The sequence below is a fragment of the Mytilus californianus genome, unplaced genomic scaffold (genome assembly GCF_021869535.1).
Source record: "Mytilus californianus isolate M0D057914Y unplaced genomic scaffold, xbMytCali1.0.p SCAF_7, whole genome shotgun sequence".
Classification (NCBI taxonomy): domain Eukaryota; kingdom Metazoa; phylum Mollusca; class Bivalvia; order Mytilida; family Mytilidae; genus Mytilus; species Mytilus californianus.
This window is the reverse complement of record NW_026262723.1, coordinates 46,115,088-46,132,391: the sequence shown is the minus strand read 5'-3', so window position 1 is coordinate 46,132,391 and position 17,304 is coordinate 46,115,088. Positions and strand designations below refer to the sequence as shown.

Genomic DNA, 17,304 nt, shown 5'->3' with positions numbered 1-17,304 from the left:
ATTATCATCTTCTTCAAATATGTATTAGTTTGGTTTTTTTTTACATATACATGAATACACTCCAAGTTAACCCAATATGTTATTTCATTTATGTAAAAGTTATTTGTATAGAGCATAGATATTTAATGCAAAGGGAATTCTAAAGATGAAAGTCAATTAGGCTGACATAGTTTGATAATGCTTCGAAATATATACAAACTGAGCATATATAATAACTTCCATATTCCGAATTCCTGACTTCAGCAGTTCATTTGTGAAATAGAAGAAAAGAGAACAATTGGTATCTGAGTCGATCTATGTCTCGATCAAGCTTCATAAATTGATTACAAAATATTCAAGAATTACGACTTATATTGAATAAAAAGATGTGTGATATTATTGCCAATGATTGAGACAAATTAGCCCAATTAATTTTTGTGCGTACTATAACAACTGAAGCCGTGCACCAATCACATCTGTTTTAACAGGTAGATGCAAGAGAAAATACCACCAAACTGAGTTTTGTGGTAATAAGCATTGTGTGTAATCTCATAACATTTGGTTGAGGCTAACTTAAGTAGAGAACAGAAACTAAAAATTCAGCAATTTTTCTATTTGTAAACACGCATAACTCTAGAACGGTTGTGTATAAGTTTTATAACATTTGGTTGAGACAAACTAAAAAATTCAGCAATTTTTGTGTTTATAAAGGGACATAACTCAAGAATGGTAAAAGTGTCGCCACCAAATTTCGTACTTAATCTGTATTATGTAGTAATAGGCATTGTGTATAAGTTTCATAACATTTGGTTGAGGCAAACTAAAGTTAGAAAACGGAAACAAAAAATGTGTACTTGATCTTAGTTTTGTGGTAATGAATATTGTGTATAGGTTTCATAATGTTTGGCCTGGGCATACTTAAGTTACAGAATGGAAACTAAAAATTTTGCAATCTTTGGATTTATAAAGGGGCATAACTCAATAATGGTTAAAGTGACACTACCCAAATTCAACTTGATCTGTGTTTTATCAGTGGAAGTCAAAATTAAACATTGCATTGTATAAAGCATTGATTGTAGTTGATTCAACTATAATCATGGACAAAGGAAGATAACTCCAAAATAAAAATTACTTGATATTTAGAAGAAAATAAAAATTTTGTAATTTTTCCATTTATAAAGGGGTATAACTCTAGAACAGTTAAAGTGACGCAACCAAAATTCGAACTTGATCTGTGTATTGTGGTAATAAGAATTGTGTATAAGTTTCATAACATTTGGTTGAGGCAAACTTAAGTTACAGAACGGAAACTAAAAATTTTGCAATTTTTCCATTTGTAAAGGGGCATAACTCTAGAACAGTTAAAGTGACGCCACCAAAATTCAAACATGATATGTGTTTTGTGGTAATAAGCATTGTGTATAAGTTTCATAACATTTGGTTGAGGCAAACTCAAGTTAGAGAACGGAAACCAATTTTGGGACGTACGTATGTACAGACGGACAAGGGTAAAACTTAATGCCCCCACGGCTACGGCGGGGGCATAAAAATGATTCCCCAATGAAATAATCTCCAGGTGATTACTATTTGAATTTTATTACGTAAACATCGAAATACAAGTTAAAGAATTCTGGTAAACTAAATTGAACACATGTGCAATGGTATCCCTCTATTAATTAGCGGAAATATACCATTAGTTTTATTCTTTTATTCTTCATATTTGAATCTTTATGTTAATTGCAGAGAATGTTACTGAAAATTTTTCCCTTTTTTAGTTTTATTCACTGCTGGACTTAAAAATTTGAAATTTATTTTCAATGAATTCATACAATTATTTTTTTCTCATTGTCATTGGATATTTAATCTCGGTATATTAAACTCGCCATTCTGACTCTTTCTGTTAATCCATTTAAAATGACAACATATTCACACCTGTAAAAGGGTACGTTTGAGGCTTAATTGCCCTCAGGTAAAATAAACGAATTGTTTTACAAAATGCCCATCTGCCCGAGAAATAAACAATGCCTTTCCGAAATAACAGACACATTCTATTCACACAGACTTTGCGTTGAAATGAAATTATTAAGGTAAATAAAAGCAAAAAATAAAAAAATATTTTCAGATCAATATCAGTAAATAATTTGTGTTCAATAAATATTTCCGGAAAATATCACAACTATTAATAAATAAAATTTAATCGAAAATAAATACCATAAGATTTTTTATTTAATCAATGCAAAACGTTACATGTGTGTTCATTTTCTTTCATTATTCTTTTGTGGTTATTAGCTACGAGAAATGGTAATCTTCGAGCTTTTAATTATGTAACAATGCGATAAGCGATTAAGACTTTAACTGATTTTATTTTTTTCCTGCATTCACTTAATCGGGTTAAAATGTCACAACCTGATGATGTATGTCAACAAAAAAGTTACAAATACTTGTTTTCTCCGTTATAAGAGGGAACATAAATTTAAAACTTTGTGAATGTGTTTTTTATGTTATGATGAACATATTTAGATGATTTTCAAAACTTTGTGAATGTGTTTTTTTTTGTTATGATGAACATATTTAGATGATAAGTAAAAAATCAAGGATTTTCCCATTAAATGGGCATAAGCTGTCAAATGCATGTTCACAGATTTGACTCAAATTCTCATATTTGATTAATAACATACTAAAACGTATATCCAAATTACAATAAATTGCTTCGCCGGGTGCAGCTGGATATGACCGCAGAGGTCATACCCTGAACAGTTGGGGCAAAAATGGACACAATATTCGCGCTTGATACAGGTCTGAATTTGGATTGTAATCAAATAATTTGACACATAATAGGTTTCTGACACAGAATAACTGTAGTCAAAGAACTTAGAATTGGTTATATGATTTGAATTTATATTCAATTTTTTGCTTTTGTGCAATACACTTTGCTGTTGGATATTGACCCCCCCCCCCCCCTTTTTCCAAAAAAAAAATAATTCTTTCCCTCAAGATATGGTTATAATCTCAATTCAAATTACCAATGGAGTTTGCAACCATAATTACCCATTTAAATACATCATAAAAGTCTTAAATAGATAATTTTAAAGCAGTGTAAGGAAGGTAATCCAACATTGTACAATTTTGTTTTTGGATTACCTCCCTTACACTGCTTTTAAATTGTCCATTAACCAGGAAACCCTTGTTTTTCCCCCTTTTTTGCCCCTAATTCCTAAACGGTTTGAGCCATAACCCCCCAAAGCCAATCCTAACCATCCCTTTGTGGTATGGAAACTTGTGGTATAATTTCAGAGAGATCCATACACTTAAACACAAGTTATTGTCTGGAAACTAGAAAAATGCCTTTTTGGGCCTCTTTTTGGCCCCTTATTCCTAAACTGTTAGGACCATAACCCCCAAAATCAATCCCAACCTTCCTTTTGTGGTATTGAGCCTTATGGTAAAATTTCATAGAGATCCATTCACTTAAACTAAAGTTATTGTGCGAAAACCAATGTGTCTTCGACGACGACGACGATAATGCCAACGTCATACCAATATACGGCCGCTTGTTTTGTGGATCGAATCAGTAAACCAAATGGTTCATCCTTGTTTCACTTTCAATGTTGACATTTTTTTCGTATAAATATCTGAAGACATGCGTAACCCATCTCCAGCGAAAGGTTTTAATTGAAGGTCACATGAATACGGATTCAATGAGGTCGAATTATTCACTTGTAAGTGAATAATTCATCAGCGATGTTTCTTAGCTTATTTTGACAAAACTGAACCAAATTGGCTGCTAGAATCGAATTGTTATTTCACGATTTCACTTTCATTAATGATTGAACAAAAAAAAATCATATTTTATTTTTTTATTATATCTCGTAGCTAATGCCCCTTTAAGGCAGGTTTGACTGTATATATATATGTTAAAATAGGTAACTCAGATGTATCTATATCTCTGTTTACATACATGACTCAGATCTGTTTACATAGGTTATTCAGATCTTTTTATATCTCTGTTTACATAGGTAACTCAGATATATTTATTTACTCTCTGTTTACATGGGCACATGATAACTGAAATAGCTTTGTTTATTTTTTATACCTTAGATCTGCTTTAAAGTCATCACTACAATCCTGAAATCTTTCTTCATTTAAAACTTCTTCAACAAACTGGATCAGCTGTGGACCACTCAATGATGGCTCCTGTTGAACTTCACTTTGTGTATTGGCCTACAATAGTGTGGTAGAGTTGGATAAGTATGAGATGCAGAAATCGGAGATATGTTGAAATTGCACAGCATATAAATGTTCAAAATCTTCAAACTTATAGCACATTCAACTTGTTTACTTGTTTAAATTACACATGTATTGGTTGGTTAATAGTATTATATAAACTTTGAATTAGTTTGCTTAGAAACTGCATATGCAAAAAACTGTAAATGTGAAAATGAAAAAAATCATCAAAGAAAATGTGTACTGAGGAAAGGTCTTTGGTGACAAGTTTTTCATTTAAATAGCACACACACATAGACAAGCAATAAAAAAAATCATTTATCTCTGTTATTTATACCTTTACAGTTCACATCATCAATGGGTGTCCTTTGAAATACTTAGGCAATTTAGATATTGTATACAGTTATGCATGAACATTTCATCGAATACAAATGACCTAAACAGTTTTTTAATATTGGAAATACAGTGGTGTAATTTCTTTAACCCAATAAGATTGTGTTAACATTGCTGGCTAAAGAACTCTTTTCAAATATAAAGAACAACAAATCAGTATAGATTGGTTTTAGACAGCGTTGGTTTTGCAGTACCATACATTTTATCTTCTTCTGTGTCTTCTTAGTTATATAGTAATTTTGTCAATCAATAGTTATTTTCTAAAACCAGCCAAAAGAAGCATTTGAAAGATTCTGTGGCCTTCATCAAACCATTTTAAACAGCTAGAGCCAAGAATACATCAAACTGTACATAGAGACTTAGGTATAAATGTTGGGTGTTTTAGACACTTTATTTAAATAGCAATTAATTATTTAATTATTTTTTTAATGTTTTTCTAAACTGTAATCAGTACTTGTTCAAGAGAGATTTAAGGAAGCAACAATTTCATTTCAAATGTCAGAGTTTCTTTTGAAAATGATAATTTTTTTAGAATGAGTAATGATCACACAGTGATATCAAATGCAAGAAACAGTGTTGGATGTTCACTATGAGTCATTCTTACTTTAGTGCTATCACATGTCTGAAAATCAAATATTATATAAAGAAACAATAAAATGCTCCGCAGGGCGCAGCTTGATACGACCGCAGAGGTCGAACCCTGAACAGTTGGGGGAAGTATGGACACAACATTCAAGCTTGATACAGCTTTGGATTTGGATTGTGATTAAATATTTGACACAGTATAGGTTTCTAACACAGATTGAATGTGGTCTAAGAACTTAAAAATTTTAAATTGGACATTCACCTATTATGGTCCAATATCCAAAATCTAAATACATGGTTAGATTCAGCATATCAAAGAACCCCAAGAATTCAATTTTTGATGAAATCAAACAAAGTTTAATTTTGGACCCTTTTGACCTCAATGTGGACAAAGTTGATAACGGGGCCCAAAAATCAAAAATATAAATACATGGTTAGATTCAGCATATCAAAGAACCCCATATATTCAATTTTTGTTGAAATCAAACAAAGTTTAATTTTGGACCCCGATTTGGACCAACTTGAAAACTGGGCCCATAATCAAAAATCTAAATACATGTTTAGATTCAGCATATCAAAGAACCCTAAGAATTCAATTTTTGTTAAAATCAAACTTAGTTTAATTTTGGACCCTTTGGACCTTAATGTAGACCAATTTGAAAACGGAACCAAAAATTAAGAATCTAAATACACGGTTAGATTCGGCATATCAAAGAACCCCAATAATTCAATTTTTGATGAAATCAAACAAAGTTTAATTTTGGACCCTTTTGACCTCAATGTGGACAAAGTTGATAACGGGGCCCAAAAATCAAAAATATAAATACATGGTTAGATTCAGCATATCAAAGAACCCCATATATTCAATTTTTGTTGAAATCAAACAAAGTTTAATTTTGGACCCCGATTTGGACCAACTTGAAAACTGGGCCCATAATCAAAAATCTAAATACATGTTTAGATTCAGCATATCAAAGAACCCTAAGAATTCAATTTTTGTTAAAATCAAACAAAGTTTAATTTTGGACCCTTTGGACCTTAATGTAGACCAATTTGAAAACGGAACCAAAATTTAAGAATCTAAATACACAGTTAGATTCGGCATATCAAAGAACCCCAATAATTCAATTTTTGATGAAATCAAACAAAGTTTAATTTTGGACCCTTTGGACCTCAATGTGGACCAATTTAAAAACGGGGCCCAAAATCCAAAAACTAAATACACGGTTAGATTCAGCATATTAAAGAACCCCATGAAATCAAGAATAAAACCCCATTGAAATTGGTCAAGAAATAAGCAATTTATAGGAAGTATCTTCTTTTGCACAATCCTGTGCTATTAAATATTTCTTGCTATTGCGCAATACTGTACAATTGACAATTTCTTGCTATTGCGCAATATTGTGCTATTGGATATTTCTTGCTATTGCGCAATACTGTGCAATTGGAGATTTCTTGCTATTGCACAATACTGTGCAATTGAAGATTTTTTGCTATTGTGCAATACTGTGCAATTGAAAATTTCTTGCTATTGCACAATACTTATTATATAATAATTTACACATCCTGTTTGGTGTGTATCTCCTACCATATCATTATTATTTGATTTTAAATATAAATCAGAAATAACCAACTTAAAATGGAAAATTTTAAAAGAAACAAAAAAGGAAAAAAAGAAAAAAAGGAAAAAAAAATAAATACCCCCCCAAAATTTTTTGAACCCCCATTATGATTCATCACCCCCAAACTCAATCCCAGCCTTCCCTTTGTGGTATGGTACCTTGCAGTACAATTTCAGAGAGATCCATACACTTGAACACAAGTTATTGTCTGGAAACTAGAAAAAAATGTGTTTTTTGGCCCCTTTTTGGCCCCAAATTCCTAAACGTTTAGGGCAATTACCCCCAAACTCAAACCCAGCTTTCCCTTCGTGATATGGAACCTTGTAGTACAATTTCAGAAAGATCCATACACTTACACACAAGTTATTGTCATGAAACTAGAAAAATGCTTGTTTTTTGCCCCTTTTTTTGCCCCTAATTCCTAAAATTTGGAGGCAATTACCCCCAAAATCAGTCCCAGCATTCCTTTAGTGATATGGAACCTTGTGGTACAATGTCAGAGAGATCCATACACTAACACACAAGTTATGTCTGGAAGTTACAAAAATGCTTATTTTTGGCCCCTTTTTGGCCCCTAATTCCTTTACTGTTATTACCATAACCCCCAAAATCAATCCCAACCTTCCTTTTGTGGTATTGAACCTTGTGGTAAAATTTCATAAAGATCCATTCACTTAAACTAAAGTTAGAGTGCAAAAACCAAGTGTCTTCGGACGACGCCGGACGACGCCGGACGACGACGACGATGACGACGACGACGCCAACGTCATACCAATATACGACCACAAAAATTTTTTTGCGGTCGTATAAAAATGAAAGAAATTATCATTTATTTTGAATACCAATGCAATCTTTCAACACACAATATTTTAATGTTTAGTAAGTAAACTTCATTTGTCTCTTTTAAATTCTTTGGCTAATATTTTTTCTTTGCATGCATTATTTAAGTAACTAATTCAAAGGTGACCACAAGTATGTATCAACTTGTTGTAGCCACACACTTATCACCATATTTTTACTAGTCATGAGCAACAAGAGGGTTGCCACTAGTGAACCAGGAACATCTCATCCTTCAAGGATCAATTGAGTTTACCCCCTGATATTGGTGGGGTTGGCTTACTCAATCTTTAGCTGTGCAAATTTCTATGGCCTGTTGTCTGTTGGGTTTTTTCTGCCATGTTGTTGTCTGTTTTTAATTGTGGCTTTGATTTCTCCCCCCCCCCCTTTTTATCTTTAAAATGTAACTAGTCTTGCTAGTATAAAAAAACACTCACAAAGCTGTATTGTACAGTTTAAACTATTTTCAAAATATATTTGGATTGAATAAAATCATTACTTAGCTAGAAAAATTACTTTAAAGGTAACTGTATATTGTATGTATTTTTTTAATTCATGAATTTGTCTTTGTGCACCTTAAATCTCTAACAGAAATTTATAGATAACATTAAAAATTTGGTAGATACCCTGATATGGTCTAATACTCTTCTGAAATCCATTGGTTGGTCCTTTCCTTCCATGTGAACAGGGTCGAGGCCATCTCCACCATATATAAATTGGACTATGTCATTGGTTGAGGTCCTCACAGTCAGATCATAATGACTACAGAGATCTTCCAGTGACTGAAAAATATAGCGGAAATATATAACATTATTAAATTGGTAACTGTCATAAAAGGTTTAATCTATAAAGAATTTTAATCAATTAAAATTATTTGTGATTTTGAAATAAGCATATAAGAAGGTTCTACAAGTAAACAACAAAAGTGATTCACATGCTTCCAAAACAAATTCTCTGGTTGCAAGGCCTTTTTGTACATTTAATTAATTTTTTCAATACAAAATGTATTGCTAACTTAATCACTAACAAAAAAATAATTACTTTAACCAATCTCCTCTGCATGTAACCAGTTTCTGCTGTTTTGACAGCTGTATCCACTAAACCTTCTCTACCAGCCATTGTGTGGAAGAAAAACTCAGTTGGAGTTAGTCCAGAATAGAAACTGTTCTCTACAAAACCTCTAGCTGCTGGATCTTTTGCTAAAGAATAATAATGTGAGATGAAAATACATTTAAATTAATCATGCATGTAAATTTTTATAAAACATTGAATTCTTTCCTTTTATATTTGTTATGAATAAAGGAGGTGAGAGTATAAATTAAAGAAACAGAAACCCAATCACACAAAACTTTATCAATTGTTTCTGGGGTTTTGATACTTGAAAAACTACAAACACAGCGTCACCCATATGCATAAATATGACAAACTGCAAGTTTTAATTCTAAAAAGTCACAATGTTATTAGGTATTAAATATTCTACCATTTAATTTTTTATGAAAGGATTGTCAGTTCTTTATGGAAAAGTTAAGGTTACAAGATGTGTTTACCCCTTTGTTAATATGACAAAGACCAGGTTTTGATTTGGTAAAAAAACAAAATGACTCAATAAGCAACAGGAGAAGCACAATTTCATTAAATGGAAAAAATCTTTAAAAGAGCCTCTAGAAGAAACCCCAAAAATCCTTTGTATCTAACAAACAATAAAAGTGTAGAAGGTCCAGTAACAACAACACTTTAGGGAATCTTATTGTTGTTACTGGACCTTCTACATTTTATGTTTTTATCGTAACGACCCTGCATACCCGAGGTATCCACTTTATGGAATCTACCGACAGAAGATTTACCAGGCGTTGGTTCACTTGTGTTTAAATAATAAAAGTGATGAAAATCACTCATGGAAAGATTGGAAGAGTAGTTTGAATAATTTCAAATCATATTTAGGTACGGTGTGGACGAAAAAAGAACATTAATATAGCATTATTGCTGACAATTGCATTAACTGCATGTCTTTAGAAGGATATAAAGCACTTTTTCAGTAGATAAAATGAGTTTAATGTGAATAAATGATAGCCCGCCCCTTCATTTGCACAACAAATTTGTTTAAATTGTAATTTCATATCTTAACCAAATAATGTTCCCTACTACATGTTTCACCTTTTATGTTTTATCTTTAGAAACAGAAGAAATTACCAAATAAAGATTCTTCTCATAAAGTTGATCAATTATCATTGCAGGACATGGGTCCAACAGATATACTTGAAACTAAAATTTATTGTCTCCAAAAATAAATGTAATAAAATGCTCCGCAGGGCGCAGCTTGATACGACCGCAGAGGTCGAACCCTGAACAGTTGGGGCAAGTATGGACACAACATTCAAGCTTGATACAGCTCTGAATTTGGATTGTGATTAAATATTTGACACAGCATAGGTTTCTGACACAGAATGAATGTGGTCTAAGAACTTAAAAATTTTAAATTGGACATTCACCTATTATGGTCCAATATCCAAAATCTAAATACATGGTTAGATTCAGCATATCAAAGAACCCCATATATTCAATTTTTGTTGAAATCAAACAAAGTTTAATTTTGGACCCCGATTTGGACCAACTTGAAAACTGGGCCCATAATCAAAAATCTAAATACATGTTTAGATTCAGCATATCAAAGAACCCTAAGAATTCAATTTTTGTTAAAATCAAACTTAGTTTAATTTTGGACCCTTTGGACCTTAATGTAGACCAATATGAAAACGGAACCAAAAATTAAGAATCTAAATACACGGTTAGATTCGGCATATCAAAGAACCCCAATAATTAAATTTTTGATGAAATCAAACAAAGTTAAATTTTGGACCCAATGGACCTCAATGTGGACCAATTTAAAAATTGGGCCCAAAATCCAAAAACTTCATACACGGTTAGATTCAGCATATTAAAGAACCCCAAAAATTCAAGAATAAAACCCCATTGAAAATGGTCAAGAAATAAGCAATTTATACGAAGTATCTTCTTTTGCACAATACTGTGCAATTGAATATTTCTTGCTATTGCGCAATACTGCACAATTGACAATTTCTTGCTATTGCGCAATATTGTGCTATTGGATATTTCTTGCTATTGCGCAATACTGTGCAATTGAAGATTTCTTGCTATTGCGCAATACTGTGCAATTGAAGATTTCTTGCTATTGTGCAATACTGTGCAATTGAAAATTTCTTGCTATTGCACAATACTTATATATAATAATTTACACATCCTGTTTGGTGTGTATCTCCTACCATATCATTATTATTTGCTTTTAAATATAAATCAGAAATAACCAACTTAAAATGGAAAATTTTAAAAGAAAAAAAAAGGAAAAAAAAAAAAAAATCCCCCCCCCCCCAAATTTTTTGAACCCCCATATGATTCATCACCCCCAAACTCAATCCCAGCCTTCCCTTTGTGGTATGGTACCTTGCAGTACAATTTCAGAGAGATCCATACACTTGAACACAAGTTATTGTCTGGAAACTAGAAAAATGCTTATTTTTGGCCCCATTTTGGCCCCTTATTCCTAAACGTTTCGGGCAATTACCCCCAAACTCAAATCCAGCTTTCCCTTTGTGATATGGAACCTTGTAGTACAATTTCAGAAAGATCCATACACTACACACAAGTTATTGTCATGAAACTAGAAAAATGCTTGTTTTTTGCCCCTTTTTTGGCCCCTAATTCCTAATATTTTGTGGCAATTACCCCCAAAATCAATCCCAGCATTCCCTTTGTGATATGGAACCTTGTGGTACAATGTCAGAGAGATCCATACACTAACACACAAGTTATGTCTGGAAGTTACAAAAATGCTTATTTTTGGCCCCTTTTTGGCCCCTAATTCCTTAACTGTTGGTACCATAACCCCTAAAATCAATCCCAACCTTCCTTTTGTGGTATTGAACCTTATGGTAAAATTTCATAGAGATCCATTCACTTAAACTAAAGTTAGAGTGCGAAAACCAATGTGTCTTCGGACGACGACGACGACGCCAACGTCATACCAATATACGACCGCAAAAATTTTTGCGGTCGTATAAAAAGGTTGTTTTGGGGCCATTTTGTAAGTTGAAACATAGCTATTCTATTTTTCTCCCTCGAAGAATTGCTTATTGATTTTGAAAACAATTATCATGATTATATGACATTGAAAATTAAAAGTTGTAGAGTGTATTTCAATTCAATTAATAATTTTATATTTTCTGGAAAAGTGCAATGAAATTTCAAAATGTACTTTTCCAATGAAAACAAATTAAAAAACTTATTTTATTGAAATGGGGATTCTTTCTTAATTGCAAAAATACACTTCCTGTATTCATCACTTGAATACCTTTTTTTATATGTAGATTTCACATTTTGTTTTTTCTATTGATTAAAAGATCCTGTTTATAATTAATCATTTATCTTTCAGACATAATTTATAGAATCACTTTATGTAGCGTAGATCAAAAGTAATAGGTAATGAATAAAGCTATCATTTCTACATAATAAACATCTAATATATACATTTGTGTATTCAATAATGAGGTCAAGTATTTGTGTATTGAGATGTATAATGAATGGTCTGTTTAATTATGTAAGATTGAGGTTTATTAGGAATTTGGTCAATATGATTGGCATTTAGGAGTTGGGACATAGTAATTAAGGCCCCTCCTTGCCTCTGATTGTTTGGTGATCATGGCAGTTGTCAATCATATTGGTATTGTATCATTACTCTTACGTAATTAAAATGACAAAACTAGCCTGCAAATTGACAAAAATTTAAAGACATAAATACTTGAATGAACTGCTACAAAGATATAACCAAAATTTTTCACAGTTCATATGTGCATTTGTACACAGACATGAGAAATATAGGGGACTAATTCAGTGTGTATACATTTTGTAGATTTAGTAGCTAACCTGTGCTTGAAACAATAATTCCAATCTTTCCAAAAAATAATTGCAATACTGCATTGAGAAAGTTTTATTAAAATTCTGTAAGTTATGTAGGCGTCACTGCAGGAAAGAGTTTTCATATTGCACATATAAATAAATGGGGAATGTGTCCATGGGACACAGATGATGCCCCCGCTTGCATATAACATTATAAAGGGGCATAAGCCGCATAACTCTAGAACGGTAAAAGTGACGCCACCAAAATTCGAACTTGATCTGTGTTTTGTGGTAATTAGCATTGTGCATAAGTTTCAAACATTTGGTTGAGGCAAATTAAAGTTAGAGAACAGAAACAAATATTTGAGCAATTTTTCCATTTATAAAGGGGCATAACTCTAAAACGGTAAAAGTGACGCCACCAAAATTCAATCTTGATCTGTGTTTTGTGGTAAGAAGCATTGTGTATAAGTTTCATAACATTTGGTTGAGGCAAACTAAAGTTAGAGAACAGAAACAAATATTTGAGCAATTTTTCCATTTATAAAGGGGCATAACTCTAAAACGGTAACAGTGACACCACCAAAATTCAAATTTGATCTGTGTTTTGTGGTAATAAGCATTGTGCATGAGTTTCATAAAATTTGGTTGAGGCAAACTAAAGTTAGAGAACAGAAACGAAAAATTCAGCAATTTTTCCATTTGTAAAGGGGCATAACTCTAAAGTGGTAAAAGTGACGCCACCAAAATTCAAACTTGATCTGTGTTTTGTGGTATAAGTATCATAACATTTGGTTGAGGCAAACTAAAGTAAGAGAACGGAAACCAATTTTGGGACGTACGGACGTACGTACGAACAGACGGACAAGGGTAAAACTTAATGCCCCCTCCGCTACGGCGGTGGGGCATACAAATTTTGTAAGTATAATTCCAAATTCATACAATGCTTTTCAAAATGAGGCAATGCTCTGTCTTCAAATCCATTTGGCACTCTCTTTCCACTGATGGCCTGTTGTCCTACACAGGAAATCATCTGTGAAATGTTGATAAATGAACCTGCAACACAAGAAAATAAATAACATATAAAAAAAATGACATTGAAACTGTAGTAACAGACCTTATAAAAAGCCAGACACGTGCTTCGTCTACAAAAGACTCATCAGTGACGCTTGACCCAAAAAAGTTAAAAGGCCAAATAAACAAGAGGCTCTCAAGAGCCTGAATCGCTCACCTGTAATTTTTTGCTTAAATTTTTCATCAATGATTATTTTTGCTTTTCAATATAAATCAATGAGTGGCTTGAAAATGTTCTTTGTATCCGTCATATTTTCTTCACAAGCAACAAAATGCATTTTACCCCAAAGTTCCATTTTAGCCATAGTGGCTATGTTTCTTGACGTACAAGGAAATAAAATACAAAATTTATACTAGATACTCTGAAACTCATTCAGCCCAAGTTTGGCTGAAATTGATTCAGCAGTTTCAAAGGAGAAGATTTTTTAAAGTAAGCAAACTAGATGAACAAATTGTGAAAAATTGTCTTTAAAATGCAATAACTCCTTAAAGTGTCAATTGACAATTTTGGTCATTAAACTTATTTGTAGATCTTACTTTGCTGAACATTTTTGCTGTTTACAGTTTATCTTTATCTATAAGAATATTCAAGATAATAACCAATAAACAGCTGCGCCATGAGCGCATGATACGCCTGTCGCTTTTCATAGAATAAAGTTCAATGACTTCTCAATGTCATCTCAGAAATTCATGAAAAACTAAAGGGAGGTTATCTTAATAGATATAAACCAGTCACCAAAGTTTCATGATGCTCAAAGCATTGTCTGAAAACTGGAAAATCACCCCTTTTTTATGAATAAAATCACATAATTCAGAAACGTAAAATCTAAAATTTATAAAAATCGAAAGGAAGCTTATGTCAATAGATATAAACAATTCACCAAGGATTCATGAAAACTGCTGAAAGCATTTTTGAGTTATTGTCCGAAAACTGGAAAATCCCCCTTTTTTTAATGAATAAAACCCCATAACTCAGAAACGTAAAATCTAAAATTTATAAAAATTGAAAGGGAGCTCATGTCAATAGATATAAACAATTAACCAAAGTTTCTTGCAAATTGGTGTAAGTGTTATTGAGTTATTGTCCGAAAAACTGGAAAATCTCCCTTTCTTAATGAAAAAACCCCCAGAAATCGGAAACTTAAAATCTAAAATTTATAAAAATACGAAAGGGAGCTCACGTCAATAGATATAAACAATTCACCAAAGATCATGCGAATTGGTTCAAGCGTTTTTGAGTTATTGTCCGACATGTTGACGACAGACGGACGGACAGACCGACGGACAGACGGTATACCATAATTCGTCCCGTAAACAGCCGAATAAAAACTGCAAAATTTCCTTAAAATTACCAATTTAGTGGCAGCAACCCAACAATGGGTTGTTAGATTCATCTGAAAATTTCAGGGCTGATAGAAATTGACCTAATGAACATTTTTACCTAGTCAGATTTGCTCTAAATGCTTTAGGTTTTGAGATATAAGCTAAAAACTGCATTCTACCCCTATGTTCTATTTTTAGCCATGGCAGCCATGTTTTTTGACGAAACAGAAAATAAAAAACAAACTTTATTGTAGATACCCTAAGGATCATTCAGCTTAAGTTTGGTTGGAATAGATTCAGTAGTTTCAGAGGAGAAGATGTTTGAAATAGTTTACACCGGACGGACGACAACAACGACAACGGACGCAAAGTGATGGCAAAAGCTTACATTTCCTTTGGAAATGTAAAAAGGAAGTTGAAGAGCGTTGGGGACCACAAATTCCGAAAGGTTTTGCCAAATATAGTTAAGGCCAGGGTTTTTTTATTTGTTGGTTTATGGATTTTCTATGTGAAAAAGTCGAGGAAAAAAAAAATTTCAAGATATAAATCTGTATGAAAAATATATATCTTTCAGCTTACAAAGAATGTTTTTGTTAAGCTTTATTTTCATCATTTCTTAGTTCCAAATATTATTTCTCAGCTGTTTTAAAGATACAATGCATGGCCGTTGTCATATAAGATTGTATAAAGGGGGATGTCCACGGAAAAACAGGTAAATAAAATGGTAATTTTACGAATGAAAAAAGCTACACATTGCTTTTTGCCTTCTTTCAGTAGACATGGTGATTAATTAGTTTCAATCCAAAAACACTAGAAATAAAAATTGCAAACACGTCGCACAGACATTATACTTTACTATCCCTGAAGTAGACCCGTCCATCGGAAACACGAGGATATCAGTTTCATCCTTTTTCAGGCAATCCCTTTTTTTAAATAAATATGGACGAACATTTTTTTCCAATTCATGATATAAGAAAATTCCAAATTGTATGTGGATAACTCTGTCTTTTAACTTGACATCTTTCACGTTTGGACAAGTCCATTTCATTCATAAGATGAAAAATCTTGCAAAATTATGACAAAAAAGGAAAACGAACTTATTGTAACAGGTTTTTAACATAGGTTTCGTTCCACAAAATTATTTGCTCAAACAAAATTTCAAGGTCAGTTTTTATAGTCTATTTTAGATAAACACTACTGATTACTTCGATTTTTATTTTTTTAGAACACAATGTGTAATCATTTCTGATAATGTTTTGACATTCTAAAAATAATGCATTTTATTTCAGAAAAATGCTGCTACACAGATGTTTAACTTATATTTCTGGGATAATGTATTTCTTGGGTTGGTGAGAATAAAAAAGCATGAAATGTCAATTTAATCTTATTTCTGAAAATCGGAAGAATTGGGTTAGCGGATCTGTAAACCAAAAAATTAAATAAATTGCTTCGCTGAGCGCAGCTGTATACGACCGCAGATGTCCAACCATGAAAAGTTGGGGCCAAAATGGACACAATATTCATGCTTGATACAGGTCTGAATTTGGATTGTAATTAAATTTTTAACACATAATAAGTTTCTGACACAGAATAACTGTAGTCAAAGAACTTCAAATTGGTTATATGATTTGAATTTATATTCAATTTTTTCGTTTTGTGCAAAACACTATGCGAATTGACCCCCCCCCCCCCCCCCCCCCCCCAAAAAAAAAAAAATTTTACCCCGTTTTTTTGCGTTTGTGAAATACACTATGCTGTTGAATATAAACCCCCCCAAAAAAAATATTTGAAGAAATTTTCTTTTAATTTCTGAAATCTGAAATGAGAAAAATTGTCCCCCTCCAATTTTTTTCACCTCCCCCCTTTCTCTTATTACAAAAAAATAATTCTTTCCCTCAAGTTATGGTCAGTATCTCAGACAATCATCATTTCTTAATACATAATTTACAAGCAGTGTAAGGGAGGTAATCAAACATTGTTATTTAAATTGATTTGGATTTTGATTTGGATTACCTCCCTTAAACTGCTTTTAAATTGTCTCAATTGTCCTTTAACCAGAAAAACCGTTGTTTTTCCTCTTTTTTGCCCCTAATTCCTAATTGGTTTGAGCCATAACCCCCCAAAGTCAATCCTAACCTTCCCTTTGTAGTATGGAAACTTGTGGTATAATTTCAGAGAGATTCATACACTTTAACACAAGTTATTGTCTGGAAACTACAAGAATCCTTATTTGGGCCCCTTTTTTGGCCCCCAATTCCTAAACAGTTGGGACCATAGCCCCCAAAATCAATCCCAACCTTCCTTCAGTGGTATTAAACCTTGTTTTAAAATCTTACTGATTTCTATTTACTAATAC

The 17,304-nt window shown here is 32.5% G+C and overlaps 1 protein-coding gene across 1 annotated transcript in view; it reads right to left on the bottom strand.

Moving 5' to 3' along the window:
- LOC127709119 (DNA-directed RNA polymerase III subunit RPC1-like) overlaps positions 1 to 17,304 on the bottom strand; it is a 145,024-nt gene that overhangs the window by 37,056 nt on the left and 90,664 nt on the right. The window contains exons 21-24 of the mRNA XM_052214469.1: positions 13,494 to 13,607; positions 8,682 to 8,839; positions 8,267 to 8,422; positions 4,073 to 4,200 (exon numbers count right to left, since the gene is read on the bottom strand). Coding sequence (XP_052070429.1) covers positions 4,073 to 4,200; positions 8,267 to 8,422; positions 8,682 to 8,839; positions 13,494 to 13,607 — 556 coding nt within the window. The remainder of the gene's footprint in view (positions 1 to 4,072; positions 4,201 to 8,266; positions 8,423 to 8,681; positions 8,840 to 13,493; positions 13,608 to 17,304) is intronic.